Raw genomic sequence first — 18,106 nt, 5'->3', positions numbered from 1 at the left:
CATTAAACTCCTATTTAGAATGCAAGAGCGTCAACTGAATGATTGTGGGAGAACTGTAATATTTGTGAAATCTTGTTATGACATGCATTATTCAGATTGAGTCACTGCCACTTCTTGATCAACGGGCGTACGAAAAGTGGTAATCTTCCATGCGCTATCGCTAGTGTGATGTTAAGCGGAACGGGTGCGTTCGTAATTTACTGCACCAGTAATCCGTGTATCGCTGCTATGTTAATGTGTGTAGGCATTTTTCTATACGATTGTTCACGAATATCTCAGATATGTTTAGCGCGCTGTTATCCTGCCTTAGATATTTCCGGTTTCAAAAAAAAAGATTTCTGACTCTGCTCGTACATCGTATGCAAATCGGATAGGGTTCGTTTTGTGGCGGATGAAGGTCTACTGTAAAAAGGCTTAAACGAGGTTTATTATAAACCGCCAACCGCCGTCGACCGCGGTTCGGTATACATTACAATATACAATATGTATACATTATGTACTATACAATATGTTAGTATACATTACAGTATGCAATATGGTAGTATGATGCTGTACTTCGTACTCGTACTTTCTGTTTTTTTAGTTAGGAATAAATTTTCTACTTGGAGTTCTCTCTGACACCCGTTATAAGCCCGCCGATTGCAACATACCGTGCAGTATTAGCCTATTAGGAGCATTCTTTTTGGCATAATTTGCCAGTTCTGACATTTTGGGGAGCAATCCGACTTTAATAAATTTGTCGTTGAATACCTAAGCAGATTTCCTACTTTGCATAGATTCTTAGACTATAGTGCTACAATGCCACACTGAGAATCTGGGCTCACACTCGGTACACCTACCCGTAGATAGTTTACTGTGATCTGCCAGAGGGCGCGTAACTGAGACAACCCACATTCAACTTTAAGCGGATGTACGAATGTGACAAATGAAATCCTTTCTAAAAGATTTCACTGTCATAACAAATATAATAAAATATGAAAAATATTCATCATAATCACACGCAAAGCATACATAATGAAACTTATTGCGCTTTGGTAGACTGCAGCTGTGCGCAGTTCACCGCGTACGTGTGTTGACTTTCGATGTACTGTACAATGTAACAAAAATGACCTTGAAAACTGAGCAAGAAGAGCACAAGCTAATCTGAACTGCCAACAAAACACCATTTAAAAGGCATGACCAAGCTAACTTGTAAGCCAGCTCAGTCAGTTCAATCGATGCAATATTGGATGTGTGTTTTTCAGATGTAAAGATCAATTTTGCAATCCCACATGAGGTTTCCCCATCACGTACACAATCAGGGTAAAATTATCGCTACCGGCAAATTGGCAGCATACATGACGTACACGAATGACTGCCGACTGGAACGTGCTTTTCCTAACAAAGCGGTATTATGGACGCTTAGCAGGATGCAGCATTGAGAATATGACGCCACTGATCTTGATCGCCAACGAAACAAAAAACACCTACATGCGCCGATTGTTCTGCGTAATACACGCTACTATGGAGCGCGGTAGGGAGCGTCCCTCCCGTTATACATGCGCTGGATTATAAAGCATGCTATACGGCTTAATCCAAGGGAAAAGCGGAAGCCGGCCAGATGCTTTTTACGCAAACAGTCGGCGTGGTCTTGCGTGTACATACCGGATCAGAACCATCCTTACCGGGCGACCACTTCACATACAAATTGAGCGCCTCTTCAACTATCAAGCAGTGCAATTATTTTGCAGCATGTGGTTTCTATGTACACTGCAGAGCGAAAGTACCATCTGGATTTATTGGCGTTTTTGCCGTGATCAGGATGTGGATCAATCGCCGATTTTCTGTGGATTATTTAAAAGCGGAAAGGTTTCTCGCCATACTGTTTATAATCTGTCTGTCTTTTTCTTGTGTTTCGGTTAGCGGTTTTATTCTTTACCATTCTGCACCAAAATATATGCAGTTATTGTTGCCGGTATACACATATGTATATCGATTTAGTAGTTGTATGATGACGCTAATATATCTCCACCGGAAAACAGTTTTCGCTGGTTTAAGCACGATTTCCAGCGCAACGTGTTATATTGGACTGTTTACTTAACGCAATTATTATGTCGCCAAGTGCTTAATAAGTCGTTAACGCGACAGGAATAACCTGATGATCGTCAGCACCGTGGGACTGCATAAGTTATCAAACCCATCGATTTGTGATAATTTGCGTGGTTACTCTTATTCCATGCTGCCTACGCCATTGTTTCCCCGATCTTTTGGGACATGCCATTTAAACCATCGCACATTTGCATGAAAGCGTCACTTCCCCAGCCACACGATGAACATCACCAACGCCACGATAAACATCACCACCACACCGCTCTTCATCACCTACCGGATCGGTTTCGCCGTATGGTTCTGGGTGATGCTGTCACTCTGTATTGTAGGAACCATCCTTAACCTTTTGATGATCTACATTATCCTCAGTTCCGCTAAACTGCGCGTCGGTTCCGGTATCCTCATCGTGCACCTCCTGGCCGTCCTGACGTCATTATGCGCCGTACACATGCTGCTGCTCAGCGTGTCCACGTACTTTTACGCGCCCTACCAGACGCTCAGTTCGAATTTCTGCGTCTACTCCACGTGGCTGTATTACGCTTGCCTGGATTCGGTTAACTGGTCATCGCTGCTAATCGGGATCAACCGGTTTGTGGCCATCTTCTTCCCGACGAAATACCCGCTGATGATTCGCAACAACGTCATCGCGACGATGATCATCTTGAGCTGGATGATTTGTTTTGCCTGTTGCAGCCAGATTTTGGCCGGACATGGTGGGTGGTACGGGTCAACGAAGCCCTGGGGAACGTGCGGTATGGTTAACCCGAATTCGGATTTCGCTATCATTACCGCATTTGCGGTAACGATCCCGTTGACGATTCTGGGGATACTGTATTTGGCTATATTCATCGGCGTAGCGGTAAAAAATTATTTTGATCGGAAAAAGATTCTGGATGGGGAACATACGAAGACCAAGGATGGGAAAGGGCAAGCACATAAATTATTCGAGAGGCGGTACCACAGCGCAAAAGTCTTGTTTGTGTCGTATCTATGGTATATTGCCTGCCTACTGCCGGCGCCGATTGCCCTGAGTGTGTATCCGGCATCTTATTCCAGGATTCCGCTTTTATCGCCAATTATGCGGGCTGTGCTGCTTTGTGGATACGCTACCATTCCGGTGAGAGTTTCGTCTCGTAATTCGTTACTGTTTATTTTGTTACTTATTTGTTTGTACTTAAATTATGATATGTCATACTTTTTCCGTTTCCCATTAAAGCTGAACATTCACTCTTTAAATCGGAGAAAGCTTGTTCACTTCCAAACAAAAGTAGACTGCGCTGCTGTATAATTTAATGACTACATATGACGGTCAGCGCCAACAAACCCGCACGCCGTCACGCACAACTGCGATCGGTTAACGCCTGATCAACATAAATAGTGTTTATTGATTAAAAATCCATGCCCAGCCCATTTTTCTCTTTGTTACAGTTGATCTTTCTGATGATGAATATGGAATATCGAAGACGATTAAGCAACATGGCCAGACTACTGGGAAGACAGCTGGGCATCCGGCCGGAAGTCACACACGAGCGAACTGCCGAGTTTGCCACCGTTGCACCTGGCGTTCATAGCACTATGCGGGCACACTCGGAGGATTAAATTGAAAGTGATAGATCAATTTGCCGATGCAAATCAGGCAATTTAGAGTGGAACTCGTATTAACATCAAGAATTTGATGTCGGCTGGGCTAAAATTTCAAGACGTTAAAGTTTTTTTCGCTGGTACAGTATATTCACAAATCACAATCAGTTATACTGAATTACTGTACGAATACTGATACTTCTTTACACTGCGTACTTCGTATACTGATACTTCGTATAATTGTACGGACGTTAAATTAGCGATAGAGCATAAACTAACTCAAAATGTTACTGTGTATTTGCCGGTGACATCCTAGGCTTAAAGGATTTCACTATCCGAGCGTTAAGTTGCACGTTACAAAAAGCTGATTATGTAGTAGACCACAGACTTAAGGTGGTATTGGCTGGAACGATAATAATTAATACGAGGAACCGAGACGGTACGTATAATTCATGGTCACATGCGCATTTATTATGCTACACACTTTTTTCTGATTGAAAATTTTGCTTCAAAAATGAAAATTTTGCTTCAACAGCGGTGTCAGATATGGAAAACGAAAGTAATCCGTTAAGTCATGGTTTTATTTTACAAAGGTGCGAGAATGACATAGTTAATCCACATTTCGTTCGGTAATGTACATTCAAACAAGCCAGTTCAAACAAGTGTACACGATAAAATTAATTTAGGTGAAATTCATTTGAATTGCGTCCAAAACTTACGAAAACCAAGTAGTCAGTATTCGCCTCAGAGATCGATCAGTTGCGATGGCCAAGTTGAACGAGTTTACCGGCGACGAACTGGCTTTGCCGTGGCTTATTGGCAGCACGCTTTCGGCGGGCTCCAGTGTATGATGGCTCGTCATCCAAGAGCGCGACATTCTGGTACAGGCGACTATTACTGTACTCATAGAAATCGGTAGATTTGCTGCAGTCCACATCCCAGAACCAGTGGCAAACCAGCGTGATTTGGTTGAACACCTAATGTAAAATTGTAATGCCTTAAGTATATTACGTATGATGGCGCATATAATCGTAGCAAAGACATACTTGTATTGATGTTAAACACGAAGGAGTAAATTATTAAAATGCATTAAACTGATATAAAATAATTCTGTGCGTCACATAATAATAATACAGAGTAGTGTCCCGCATAACAACCTTTTTAAATTATTTAACTTCAAAAACAAAGCTCCGAAAATGAATAAGAAGAACTGTCAAGGTCTGTTTGTAAACAAAGCACGGCCTTAATTATTATAATTATTTAAATCACTACATATACTAGTTACACAATTACTGAATGTATTTTATGTTCAGTAATAATTCATACCGTCATGTTGGGGCAGAGATATGCCGTCTGGTTGCCGTTGACGTCGCATCGGCGCACCACCTGACACCGGGTATCAACATCCGCATAAAAGCCCGGCGCGTGCTGCGAGCAGTCAAAGTTGCCGGGAGGGATCTCGGACAGGTTAGGATAATCCTGACCGGCTTTGGAATTGACAAACATCTGCAGAATATCGTCGTTGCTCAACTTCGATTTCCCACGCAGTTGGTCTAGAGCGGAATACACTCCCGGATTTTGGGCGGCACGCTTGCGACGGGCGCCGGTGTACGAGGGCTCATCGTCCAAGAGCGGGACGTTCTGGTACAGGCGGCTGTTGCTGTAGTCATAGAAATCCGTTGATTTGCTGCAGTCCACATCCCAGAACCAGTGGCAGGTCAGGGTGATTTGGTTAAACACCTGAAAGCTCATCAGAAGGTCATAACAAGCTTACAAACCGTGGCATTGGACGATGCATATTTAATCTGATGTTACGAATAAAGCGAGCAAGAAATGTCTTGGCATCAGTTATTAATAATAATCATATAAAGTATTTAGTTTTTTATCTGTGCATTATACATAGTATGTAGTATTTAGTACCGTCATGTTGGGACAGAGATAGGCGGTTTGATTGCCGTTGACATCGCACCGGCGAACAACCTGGCAGCGAGATTCAACGTCGGCATAAAACCCGGGAGAATGCTGCGTGCAGTCAAAGCTTCCGGCAGGAATTTCCGACAGGTCAGGGTAGTCTTGACCGGGTTTTGCAGTCAGGACCATCTGGAGAATATCGTCGTTGCCCAGCTTGGATTTCCCCCGCAGTTGATCCAGAGCGGTAAACACTCCTGGGTTCTGGGCGGCACGTTTGCGACGGGCGCCGGTGTACGAGGGCTCGTCGTCCAAGAGCGGGACGTTCTGATACAGGCGGCTGTTGCTGTAGTCATAGAAATCGGTGGATTTGCTGCAGTCTACGTCCCAGAACCAGTGGCAGGTCAGCGTGATTTGGTTAAACACCTGAAAGATCATCGTAGGGTTATAACTGTTATATTAAATAGGTTGACAACTGTGGCTAGTTACTGGTCGCGCCATTTTATGCAGGTTTAATCCAATGTTGCGAATAAAGTAAGCAAATAGTCTGGATATGATTAATATTAATAATCGTGTCGTCACTTTCGTATCCGTATACCGTACCGTCATGTTAGGGCAAAGATAAGCGGTTTGATTTCCATTGACATCGCACCGACGATAAACCTGGCAGCGAGAATCGACGTCGGCGTAAAAGCCGGGAGAATGCTGCGTGCAGTCGAAGCTTCCGGCGGGAATTTCCGACAGGTCGGGGTAGTCTTGACCGGCTTTGGCAGTTAAAACCATCTGGAGAATATCATCGTTGCCCAGCTTGGACTTCCCGCGCAGGCTGTCCAGAGCCGACCACACACCGGGATTCTGCGCTGCACGTTTAGACTACGGAGAGGATTTTGATCAATTTACAGTATCATAAAAACATAACTCACACAATACATTATAGTATAAATGTCACGGTTCGCGTTTCCAGTAGTTATCCACAAAAAAAACTTTTTTATCGTACAGCAAAATAATATTCAAAATTTCTAAAGGAGTAGAAGCATTAATATTCCGAAACTTACCAGTTTAGCAGAAGTCAGTCCCACAACCGCAGCAATTATGAGGGATGCAAAAAGCTTCATTTTGGAAGTACCAGAATAATTAGTTAACTTAATAAAGCCAGTGCAATATTTCTGATTTTTCTGAGACGCTATTTGCATGGAAAAAAATGAACTCTTCGGTCAGTTTTATACCGTTGTACGTTTTTGGTTCGCACTTATTGCCGACAAGCGCGAACGTACCGACAGACCGACAGTGTTGCGGAAACGCCGGGTTAATTGATTAATGACAATTATGCATTAATTTGTGCCTTGCCCTTGTGCTGATCGCTTCGCACTTTAGTCTGCCTTTTCGTTCACAGTGCTCGGAGTTGATTTGACATGAGCCGACACCCACGATTTAGCCGGGAGAAAAACCGCTCTCGATGATCCTGCGGATAATGATCATTAATTAACGAGCCAATATTGGTTTTATGACAATTTTGCACATTAGCATGTTACCAAAAGACCAGACATACCAAAGATCTGCAATATGAACGATCGCCCCGTTAATTGCTGTATGTAATTGTGTAAGAGAATTTGCAAATATTACTGAGCAGTGTTACTCTAGTTATTTAAACTACGGATTATACTGAGGCATCGGTTCATAGTGCGCTAAAGAACTATGGCGAAAATTTTCGAGCATAATTATGTAACTCGACATATGTTCAATATGTCGGCCTTGTTAATGAACCTTGTTAAGTAAGTACATCTTCAGAATTTCCACACCAAAGATGATCACAGTTATCAGTTTGCGCACAGCAAAAGCAGAAGAAGTAACACAAGTTTCGCTGTTAGTGTTCTTCACTTTAGAAAATTTCAAAATTTGAGAAATAAAAATTACTGTTGCATTAAAATTTTAAAAAAAGCGAGTTTCGGTAGTGACAAGATGGGCGGATTTGCTGGCAATATGTGTGTAAAGTGCGTTTTACAGCCCCCGCTTCGCTTCGGCAAGGCTGGTACAGCACGTACAACTCTAAGTGGGACATCGAGCCTTTCCGTGCACGCAGAAGACTTACAATGATCGCGCTTATGCCGTAATTCGTCTGGCGTTTCAAGGTCACATAACTGCTCTACGGAAATAAGCAGACAAGGTTTAGAATCGTTTAGAAATGTCGATGGATTTTCCCAATCAAATTCAAGACAGCTACTTGCGCATGACGGAAGAATTCCCATAATAAATATTGTATTCTAACGTTGCATGCGTCTTTGCAACGCGAGCAAACTAATATTCCCAAATTACATCACACACCTTGCGGTAACGTTTAGCACAGGGGAAGGATATGTCGTACTGAGTGACAAGTTGTGATTGGTTACTTGAAAGCCGAAACGGCGTTTTCCATTCGCACGATCTAGTGAGATTGGTTTGATAACGGGACTAGAGAAATTCGAGCCTCATGAAGCGGACTCGTATAGGCAAAATAGCCCATGCTAATTCGACCTGCGATATGACGATGTACTTTAAATTCTCCGTTTAATAGGAAACTGAGACACTAACAGTAAACCGAGCTATCCATGACCGATCTCGTAACGTTAAACGGAAAGGTCGAAACAAGTTGAATTCGAACAGATTCTAAACAAGTCAGCGTACATTTACAAGAACACCTAAATTAAACTGTGATCATTTTGTAGGTCGTACCAGCTTGTGAAATAGTGTTCATCGGTAAATTAGCGTCGAATTTTCCGCAGACTAACAAGTAACATTAACGGATCCAATACTGTCTGAACAGAATAAAGAAGCATAACCGCGCTAAACGCGGTGCTGGAGAAAGGCATTCCACAGTACAGGTATCCAAAAAAGAGCACATCCGCCGGCAACCAGCAAACAACCACACTGACTACCGTTACGGTCATCAGCGCCGAGGCCTTGATCTCTCGTCGGTGAGTCACCGCTACCACTGCATTGCTCGGCATTTTTGCCAGTTTATCACTCTCCACCGATCTTACGTTGACAATCCGCGCGGGATTGAATTCGCCAGCGTCCCCCGACTTTCCCGATGATGCATCGGCACGTTTTCGATGTCTTTGCCAAATCTTAACGGTCGTGTACACGTACGCCGCAATGACTGCTACAAGCGGAATGATTCGACCGAGAAAAATTTCAACCCGGCTTAAATTTCTCCGCGCTGGTGTATTAAGGATTCCGCCGTTTTCTGATTGGTGGTAATGATAAAATACGATATCCATTACCGTACCCGGCATTTCGATGATATGAGCGTACAAAAACATTACGCAACATAGGAATGCTGCGGTCCTCTTTGTATGACGCTGTTTATACGACACCCGATACGCTACCGCCCAGATTCGGTTGACAGCGATCAGCGTGTGCAGCATCACCAAAACTAAGCTTAACACCGAGTAAGCGTAGTAGTATAGGGCATAGGCGGGGAAGCCCATCCACCAGTATCCGTAGAGTTCCTTAGCAATCTGGAAGGGCGTCGCCAGTAAGCAGTACACGATGTTGAAGCCAAACAGCGCGATGAGGTAGACACACAGTGGTGTCATGGTCAGCTGGGAGTGGAATACCAGATGGTACATGAAGACGCCGGCGTTGAGACATACGGAGACAATCAGGATGACCATCTTGGTACCGAGTAAAAATGTCCAGTGCGGACCACGGTCCACTACAGCGGGATTGCTGAGGTTGGCGTATGTGGCATTCATATTACGCAGGTCTACGTGAATTTCAACACAGGACCAAGAAATTAAGATCAGTCGATCCGCTGTTTGGAAATTTTATGATCAAAAGCAACAAACGTTGTGAAAGAGGAACAACACATCTATTGCGCATAAATAAGTTTTCGTGCACTCGAGCAGAGAAGCGCTTATTCGCGCAATAAGCGGTAAAACGAAGCCTCCACCTTTTAAAATCTGACGTTATGTCCAAGCTGCATAATCAAAGCCATATTCAACCACGCATACGCAAGGCTTTAGTTAACTTAACAGTTATCTTGCCGGTCCATAAAACAGATTAGAATGTGGAGCCCCATAAGAAAAGTTTAATTAAAATAGTCCGTCTTTTCTTCTCAGTTGCAAGACCGGCATACATATGCATTGTACGAGTACCAAGTCATCCGGACACGGAGGCATTTGGAGCGGATGCAAGTGTCCACGTCACATTCTTGTCGAACAAGCAGACCAAGCGCTGCATTTGCACCGGTCTCGCGTAAGGTTTCCTTTATCCTACACGTGACGTATATCTTGATCTGAGCAGCTATGGTGAACGGAAATTAAAATTCAGTAATTTCCTTATACAGAAGAAAATGGAAATCTTGGGAAGAAAACGCCACAAATAGCCCGTTGGTACTGACAACGTATACGTGAAATGGGAACATCCAGGACAATGTAATCTGATCGAATGTAGTAGATTTCAAACAGAGCGGTGATTACTGTACTTAAGTGTGCCTGAAACAACAACACTTATAGCTTTTTAGGATGCAGCGGGTGCTCTTACTGATGCCAAATGCGCAAGCAGGAATGCTTCGTCTGAGTCTTTTTGCTAACGAAGTAATCAGAATTTGGGCGAAGTCAAACCATTAAAACCGGTGTCCTAGTGAACCGAAATTTATCAGTGCAGATGTGTTCAGGGTGGTCGTATGAGTCAAATGCTCTCACTGGAAACAAATTATTTACTCTGCCCATATAATTCGAAACTGAGCTGAGTGATTGTAGAAAATCCACCCAAGCAGAAGATTATCTTATTGTAATTACGAAAACATGTTGACTTTCCACGCCAGCCGTGCCCGAGAAGTCGTGTAACAATTTACAAAGAAAGGGCTATGGATTTCGATAGCAACCGCGGTCATCCGTAAAGTCTGATCCTATACTTACACAGTAATTGCGCGTTTTCAAGAATGTACATCTGATCCAGCGGAAGTGTCCTACTAACGTACGGACGCTGATGACGTACAGTCAAGGTCTCCCAAGGACTTTAGAAGCCACAGCCACAAGCTGTATTAGTGCAAATACGAAATCAAAATATGAATCAGTTTATATGGTTATTATGCACGCTCGGGTTAGTAAGACAGACATCGTGACTTCTGCGAACACAGTCACCATCACGACGCACAAGCATCATTTTGCTTCCTTTTACGTCTGGTTGCCAGTTTCATGCTGTTTAGTGCTGTTAGCGTTTTCTTGTGTTTATTGAACCTTTTTCGGTTGTCAGATATTTACTTAATTGATTTCAAAACTTCAAACAGAGATTTCGTATAAGAACGTTACGTACTCTGCTACTATGTACATCGGCACAGCAAAATTCCCGGTAACGGTACTTATCCCCATTCCCCGGAAAAAACGAGAATCCCGAGTACTTGCACTGCCAGTAATAATATCTATATCTATTAACAAAGACTAACGATAAGTACGATCGTGCAAAGGTTATGCATTATGTGTGTGTACAGTACAGAAGTTCACCTTGTCTGGTCATGATCGGAGGTCTGTAATTTGGTAATTCTAAAGTCTGATCCACAATTTCTGTTTCTAGAATCTCTGCCTTCGCTCCTAATCAGCAGCGCCTTCAGCTAGGTTGCTGAACGCATTAGCAGTAACAGCCGTACTGACTACTGAGTACGAAACGTTTAGTTTAGTGATGTTTTAAACGCCAAACGGGGAACTACTTCGCAGAGCGAATAAAAAGATCTAAGTACACAGGAAATGTAAACTGAATGCATACAACTACAGTTATTTACGTTAATGGATTGGTGCCTGTAAAGGTCACATTAACTGTCCACAAACTGGGATGTGCAGAGTGAAGGTATAAAAGTGTTGATCGTGTAGCATTTGTATTTACTACGCCGTATTTACATAAACCTTTTTACTTACACACAATTCAGCGCTACATAAAACACAGTACTGTCCTTCAGACGTGTGGCAAAGTTGTACAACGTTCGGGCTCACGCCCTGTTGACTCTGTCGATCGTGAGAAGATGAGAACCATTGTTCAACGACCACCTGAAGCTTATCACAATTCAAAACCGATCTCTGTGTCAGAGCCAAAAAGTGTCGTTTATGCTATGTGTGTCAAGTCTGTCAAGACCCAGGCGGGTACCTCAGCACAAACCGTTCAGTCCCAGTATTTCCATCGAGTTCCTTATTATTGCCGATTTGCTGCTGCAGGCTCACATTTTAAAAAATCGTAAGAAGAGCAGCAGTTTGTGCCTGCGTAATGTTCTTGTAACGAAACCAGTGAATATTTTGCTCGAACCTTTGCGAAATCCACGAACACGTGCAAAATGTGAACTGCTTTCAGAATATTAGCATTAGAAAGCTCTTTCTAATCTTATTATAGTTTTGCTTTCTTCTTTCTTATGCATAAAACGATTTTATCGTCTGGTAAATTAACCTTGTGATCCGGAGTTTTCTCGATTTTTTCGATCACAAATCATACAGTTATCACAACGAGCGCTTTACATACGTTTTCAAGTTGGATGCATAGTCTAAAAGCTCCCTAGAAGCGCTGCGAGTAAAGGTGCCCTGGCAGCTGCGATACATTTTTAGTAAGATTTAACAGGGCGCGTAACGGAAGAAGTTGGCTTTTGAATGTTGCCTGCGCGAACACTTTGGCGTATAAGCCGCATATTCATCTTGAAAGGGTCTGCCTAACCTACCAGACCCGCGGCCCGTCAAGAAAAGCACCGAATGCGGCAAAATTCCCGCAAATTTGGATATCAATATTTGTTCTACCGGTTATAAGCACTGGGAGTGGTTGGAAGGCGTCGGTTTAGCAGAAAATTACTACGGAATCACCATATGTCAGTTTCACTCGGCACCGGATTCGGGAGAAGTTTGAAGAACGTTGATCTACGAAATTTCTGGAACAGTGAATTGGTTTAGCTGTGACGAAGGGAAACGTAGCCGCTTTTTGTTTTTACCATTTATGTCTATATGGTATATTTTGTAACCGTAGGAGTAGTGAAGAGATGCTGTTAGTGCACAAAGCATAATTTCCAAGATCCAACTAGAAAAAATCTTTGTACTTATGCCGCGTCGTCAGTCTGTAAATTTGCTTAGTAATCCGACTACCACCGTAACTGAATGTGTTATACGTTGTATCTTGGGAAAGTTGTATAGTATAATTATATTCTACGAATGCTTACATCCTGAGCTGTATGACATCAAGTGGTGCGCCCGACAGAGAAAGTGAAAACCGATGAAGAGAAAAAAATAAAAGCTGCACAATTGTCTGCCACTTTTGCTCAATCTGCATTCATCAAGTACCGTATTCGCATAACTATGTACCGCCGTAACGATTGCCTGCGTTGTTGAAATTAATTGCCAGCAAAGCAAAAACCATTTGAGTATGGCGAGACAAACTACAACTGCCTAAGGCACTTCATCCCAGCATCCCAGACTGATCGATGCAAATGCACTTGACAGATGAAAACCTTTAACCATTTAACACGGTTGTACCATGTACTTTTAGCGCTGTTACGCAGTCCTAATATTATACGACGATTTGTGTAACGATTGCTCCTGTTCACTTCCAATACGTGATCGCTAATTGAATATGAAAGAAGTAGTGCATAATTGCAGAAAAAGGAATCTTCCCTGTTATGTAAAGTGCCACCCAATGATCCGTGTTCTACGCAGACATATATCAACAAATACCAATATCGACGAGATTTTGTCTCATTCGACTGTTTATAACCGGATAATCGTTGAATTATGCAAAGATTTACCGGCACATGATCGAGCAGTTTGTGCCTATCCTGGCACGCGTCACCCTAACGTGTTTCATGCTACTTGAATTCATTAATGTTTATCCAGAGAGATATCCCCAAGGTATCGACAGGCGGATCCAATTATTCGGCTGCGCTTTTTCATCCATATAATGCTTCCACAACAAATCGACGCAGACTCAACATAAATCTCCAACCATTTCATTACACCGCTTTCGTCTGACGTTATTAAATCATGAACGCATCGGATAACGCAACAATTACACCGTTATGGATAACCTACGGATACTGGCTGAGCGTTTGGTTCTGGATTATGATCATCATTAGCCTGTGCGGAGTGCTGTGCAACATCCTCGTCATGTACATTATCCTGTCACAACGTAAACTCCGCTCCGGGTGCGGTATCCTCATTGCGCACTTGCTGTTTATCAACGTGACACTCTGCTTAGTACACATGCCGATCCTCAGTATCTCCACGTATTTCTACGCACCGTACGTACGGCTCGGGAAGACGTTCTGTAATTACACCATCTTGTTTTACTACTCATCTTTATACACCGTTGATTGGGCAGCGTGCCTGATTTCTGTTAACCGGTATGTGGCTATCTTTCTCCCGCATCATTACCGCAAATGCGCCGGACGATACGGTGTTATTTCGATGATAGTCACTGGATGGATAATTGCGTTTAGTTGTAACTTGGTACTTTTTTACGGGGTCGGTGGCGCCTATCAGTCGACGAAACCGTGGGGAGCGTGCGGCATCACCGTGTCCGATGCTGTTACTTATCCCACCGTTACTGTGATCTGTGTGACGCTGCCCGTTTGTCTAGAGGGCGTTGTGTATCTAAGCATCTTTGCGGTGGTGGGATTACGGAAGTTGATCAATCGGCGACGGGTGTCGGTGGCGGATGTGAATGCCGATGTGGCCCATCAGCACCAGTTTAAGAAACGGTTTAGAGTGGCCAGAATGTTGTTTTGCTCGTATGTGTGGTATTCTATCTGTTTTCTACCGGCACCCATCGCGTCCAGTCTGTATCCGGTCCAGTATGCTTCCTTACCGCTTTTGCAGTTGTTTCTGAGGGTGCTGCTGGTGCTGGGATACGCCACCATCCCGGTACGGTATATTTCGCGTGATGTGGTAACAGTAGTCAATAATTTTGCATGATGCTGTAAAGGTATTTACCATACTTAATCCGACGATACTTTTTTTTATTGTAATTATTATCGTACTACAGTAGCCAAACTCCATTACGGAGACTTATTACCCTCAGGTGAAAACCGTTGGGCAAACCAGGCTATTGGAAAATTTTTTTTGTTAAGTTTGAAAATTTTATACTTTTTTTGGTTTGATTTTATGAGATAAAAGTTACCCACCTAGGAATCCAACCCAGGACATACAATCTTAAAGCCAGACGTACTACCACCAGGCTATGGGCAATCAACATTAAATGTATGATTATTATTATCGTATAAAGATTTTAATAAAGATAAAGACTTCAATAAAGATTTTAAAAAATCAATATCGGATGGCAGTTTTGCTCCCTACATGAGGTTACATTTTCAGCCTAATCAGACTGGCGAGTGACCTTTTATATTTAGAATCACGTAACGCTCTCTGTGCCAAGAATTTACTATTAAAAGCTGTAGTGAAGTTAAATCCAGGCTGCGTGCTTCGAATTGCCCAGTTTGCGACATATTTATGCAGGCGTTTAGCAAGAGCTCCAAAAACCAAAGACATCTGATTTGTTTTATTCCGCGATTTACAAATTATTCTACTTCTGTTTTCTTTAACGCTCTCAAAACGGTACTTGTATAGCATTCTGGAACACGTTACAATGTAGACTCGTATTGACACTGCCATATTGGTTCGACACAACACTCTGCATGTTAACGTTTTGCGCTGACGTTCAAATTTTTACCTTCGGTTATGTTTACCTTTTTACCACGGGTATCCCAGTATTAACACAAAGCGTGGTCAGAGTTGGGCTGTTACAGTGCACCCGTGAATGGTTAAATACTTGGTCTTTAGTGAGTTTCTGTTTCTAACGGTTCGTAAATGGAGGGTGTACCCAACTTTAACTGAAAAACATTCCAAAATGTACACTCTACATATTTTAACCGATATTATTTGGTGTTTTTCAGTTGATCTACCTAATCATGAATAATGATTACCGTAGTGGACTGAAGATTGTGGGAAAGCGTCTCCGAAGACTTCTGGGCCAACAGTCATTCATGGTTTCTGTTGACGCCACCAAGTCGGGAGGTGGATCGCGAACTGGATCCTAGGCAATTTTGCACTGCGGAATTCAAACAACCGTACTGACTTTCTATAGTACTCTGCAGATGTGATGGAAACCAGATCTTCTTAATAACTGCCGCCTGATCTTTCAGTCCTGGTTCATTAAACGCTTTGAGTTTCCTGTTGGTTATAAATCTTTTGCTAATCAAGATTTTAAGTTTGTACTGTAAAACTTTTTGCACTTTCGGCAAACAACGGCCATGAAAACCTGGTGTGTTTGCACCTTATAATTAGCTGATACAGAAAATTAGATGCCCTATTGCGCTGTTTCCCGGGAAGTACAGTCGAAACCAAAGTGCAGCAGACTTGCGAATAAGTGTTCCGTTACCCCTTGATGTCCCCATCTATCCAAACGAAATATGCCACGATTTCGAGAAATGGGTAGTTACGCAGAACAGTTTGGGACAGTTATAGAGTTGGGCAACAATTCCGACAGAGGTCATCGTTCTCTAAGTTTGTGCATTTTCTCCATACCGATGTCAATATCAGCGAGGCAATTTTTATGCAAGAAAAAGATAAAAGTTAGCACACTAATTTCTGTATGTGCATGTATGATTGAAAACTCAGAAAACATACAGCTACAATATATTCCTACAAGCAGCACAAAAATTGTGAACACGCACAGAATTTAATTTTTTATCTACTCAGTACGAATACAGGACTAGCGTGAAGCCAATGTGCAACACTTACAACTGAAATAGAAAGTTGTGAGAGTTTCTTAATATTAATATAGAAAAGAAGTTAAAACGTGACTTTGGTATTCCACGGCGAAGGGCAACATTCTTCTATGGAGGTATTATTATGTCCTCGTCGGCAAACCACACAGAAGTATTGTAAGTGAACAGAACGCGCCACAACGTGACAGACATTACATATGTCACGCTCGCTTATTTCGGTAATTATATATCTGCACGAGTAGTACATTTAAATGATTATTTCAGCGGAAACTGAGATGTTTCCCTCTTGGTAGATGAACCGCGTCCATCATCCTTTGTGGATTCTGAAGTTTTTCGCAGTCGCTCGCTTTCCAGTCCCATTAAGCTACCCAAATTCCTCCGGGCTTTCCTCCAGAATTCCCTGATGCCGTTGCGATAGTCATTGTTGAAAGCCACGTATATTAACTGTAACACAGTTAAAATTTGTACTCGTACTGTCCTACATTTATTGGCTATTAGGCGGCATTTAACTAATTATCAAAACATGTGCGGCACGATACAAGTGCCCACGCTATGGCGATGCGCACGTGATGCATGGCGCTAGCTATACAGGGTCACATTACATTTTGACATTTATTTACACCGATTACGGAAGATCTGGCGGTTAAATACAGTAGTTTGCTAATGTAGATGATAACCTACTGCAGTAAGTAAGTTTTACATGTAATTTTGTAAATAAGCTTTAAGTTGTAAGTTTTTAAGCAAAAAGCTGCAAATACAGTGTAACAATCGATATACAGTATGTTGTTTTACTAATGAGTGCGTATGCAGATAACATAGAGTTGAACATAACACGACCCAGACTGGAAAAAACCTATGTGGTACCTACCGGTATCGTTGCATAACCCATCGCCAATAATGATCGAAAATACAGCTGCAGCAGCGGTTGCGATATGTACTGCTTCGGGTATAAACTAGATGAAATAGGCGCCGGCAAAAAGCATACCATGTACCATACATTCGATAGAAACAGCATCCTGGTGACCTTTACCCTCCGCACAAACACTTCGCGTCTGAATGCTGACATTTCCGAATCGGAAGCAACCACCGAAATCCGTCGCACCTTCCTGACCTTTCGCCACGTAAGAATCGCAAAAATACAAAGATATATGACCCCTTCCAGACCGACGGGAAATGCCACACAGATAACGGTCATTAGAGGAAAAATAATCCGGTTATTCACTTTCACCCCGCAGGCACCCCACGGCTCAGTTAACTGAAAGGTTGCACCGATGCGAAAGGACACCAATACATTACAGACAGCGGGGATCATCCAACTAATCAGGATCATGGTGATAATCGTCCGCTTCCGCGCCCAGTAACGGTAGCTGTAGGGGAACAATATAGCCACCACCCGGTTGATGGCGATCATCAGCGATATCCAGTTTACGGTATAGATAACGGAGAGGCAGAAGAACATGGTTATCGTGCAGAACATTTCCGTCGGTTCCGGATAGATGGAGGTCTGCGTGGTCAGCAGCGGCATAATAATCAAACACATACTGAGATTAATGCACAGAAGATGGACAATGAGAATACCACATCCGTAGCGCAATTTTTCCTGGCTTAATATGACGTGTATCAACAAACCATTGAGAATCACTCCCCCAACGCTTAGGCACAGCATGACAAACAGCCAAACATGGAGCCATTGCGAGTAGGCTAGCCATAACGGAACGGGCGCGGTGAAATTTGTTGCATTCATGCTGACAACGATATCGTTTATTACTGAGTACGTTTGTAAATCGCGATGGTCACTGTCTA

At 42.8% G+C, this 18,106-nt stretch overlaps 4 protein-coding genes across 4 annotated transcripts; 2 read left to right on the top strand and 2 right to left on the bottom strand.

Moving 5' to 3' along the window:
• The first annotated feature begins 1,478 nt into the window (after positions 1–1,478).
• Positions 1,479–4,028, top strand: LOC129589730 (octopamine receptor beta-2R-like). The gene is made up of 2 exons (XM_055484579.1): positions 1,479–3,205; positions 3,517–4,028. Exons 1-2 carry the CDS (start codon positions 2,309–2,311, stop codon positions 3,685–3,687), a joined length of 1,068 nt encoding a protein of 355 aa, XP_055340554.1. The 5' UTR covers positions 1,479–2,308; the 3' UTR covers positions 3,688–4,028.
• A 106-nt stretch (positions 4,029–4,134) lies between these two features.
• On the bottom strand, positions 4,135–6,782 carry LOC129589729 (uncharacterized). Its single transcript, XM_055484578.1, has 5 exons — positions 6,633–6,782; positions 6,181–6,450; positions 5,590–6,003; positions 4,996–5,409; positions 4,135–4,646 (listed from the first exon to the last, which is right to left on the bottom strand). The coding sequence occupies exons 1-5, from the start codon at positions 6,768–6,770 to the stop codon at positions 4,425–4,427; spliced, it is 1,458 nt and encodes a 485-aa protein (XP_055340553.1). The 5' UTR covers positions 6,771–6,782; the 3' UTR covers positions 4,135–4,424.
• A 6,789-nt stretch (positions 6,783–13,571) lies between these two features.
• Positions 13,572–15,724, top strand: LOC129589731 (trace amine-associated receptor 7a-like). The gene is made up of 2 exons (XM_055484580.1): positions 13,572–14,441; positions 15,470–15,724. The coding sequence occupies exons 1-2, from the start codon at positions 13,641–13,643 to the stop codon at positions 15,611–15,613; spliced, it is 945 nt and encodes a 314-aa protein (XP_055340555.1). The 5' UTR covers positions 13,572–13,640; the 3' UTR covers positions 15,614–15,724.
• An 834-nt stretch (positions 15,725–16,558) lies between these two features.
• LOC129589761 (probable G-protein coupled receptor tkr-1) lies at positions 16,559–17,843 on the bottom strand. Its single transcript, XM_055484613.1, has 2 exons — positions 17,172–17,843; positions 16,559–16,747 (listed from the first exon to the last, which is right to left on the bottom strand). The coding sequence occupies exons 1-2, from the start codon at positions 17,841–17,843 to the stop codon at positions 16,559–16,561; spliced, it is 861 nt and encodes a 286-aa protein (XP_055340588.1).
• Between the last annotated feature and the right edge of the window lie 263 nt (positions 17,844–18,106).

Source organism: Paramacrobiotus metropolitanus, unplaced genomic scaffold (assembly GCF_019649055.1).
Source record: "Paramacrobiotus metropolitanus isolate TYO unplaced genomic scaffold, Prichtersi_v1.0 Parri_scaffold0000037, whole genome shotgun sequence".
Taxonomy (NCBI): Eukaryota; Metazoa; Tardigrada; class Eutardigrada; order Parachela; family Macrobiotidae; genus Paramacrobiotus; species Paramacrobiotus metropolitanus.
Note: the sequence above shows the minus strand (reverse complement) of the source record. Positions and strands in the feature narration are given on the sequence as shown.

What these genes read in the sequence shown, in the direction of transcription:
- LOC129589730 (XM_055484579.1), top strand. Translation starts at nt 2,309, where the DNA reads ATGAACATCACCAACGCCACGATAAACATCACCACCACACCGCTCTTC. An exon ending in GTGGATACGCTACCATTCCG is followed by an intron (nt 3,206 to 3,516) that starts GTGAGAGTTTCG and finishes TCTTTGTTACAG; the next exon opens with TTGATCTTTCTGATGATGAA.
- LOC129589729 (XM_055484578.1), bottom strand. Translation starts at nt 6,770, where the DNA reads ATGCAAATAGCGTCTCAGAAAAATCAGAAATATTGCACTGGCTTTATT. An exon ending in ATCTTTGCCCTAACATGACG is followed by an intron (nt 6,004 to 6,180) that starts GTACGGTATACG and finishes ATGATCTTTCAG; the next exon opens with GTGTTTAACCAAATCACGCT. An exon ending in ATCTCTGTCCCAACATGACG is followed by an intron (nt 5,410 to 5,589) that starts GTACTAAATACT and finishes ATGAGCTTTCAG; the next exon opens with GTGTTTAACCAAATCACCCT.
- LOC129589761 (XM_055484613.1), bottom strand. Translation starts at nt 17,843, where the DNA reads ATGTGTTTGATTATTATGCCGCTGCTGACCACGCAGACCTCCATCTAT. An exon ending in TGGGTTATGCAACGATACCG is followed by an intron (nt 16,748 to 17,171) that starts GTAGGTACCACA and finishes ACTGTGTTACAG; the next exon opens with TTAATATACGTGGCTTTCAA.
- LOC129589731 (XM_055484580.1), top strand. Translation starts at nt 13,641, where the DNA reads ATGATCATCATTAGCCTGTGCGGAGTGCTGTGCAACATCCTCGTCATG. An exon ending in TGGGATACGCCACCATCCCG is followed by an intron (nt 14,442 to 15,469) that starts GTACGGTATATT and finishes GGTGTTTTTCAG; the next exon opens with TTGATCTACCTAATCATGAA.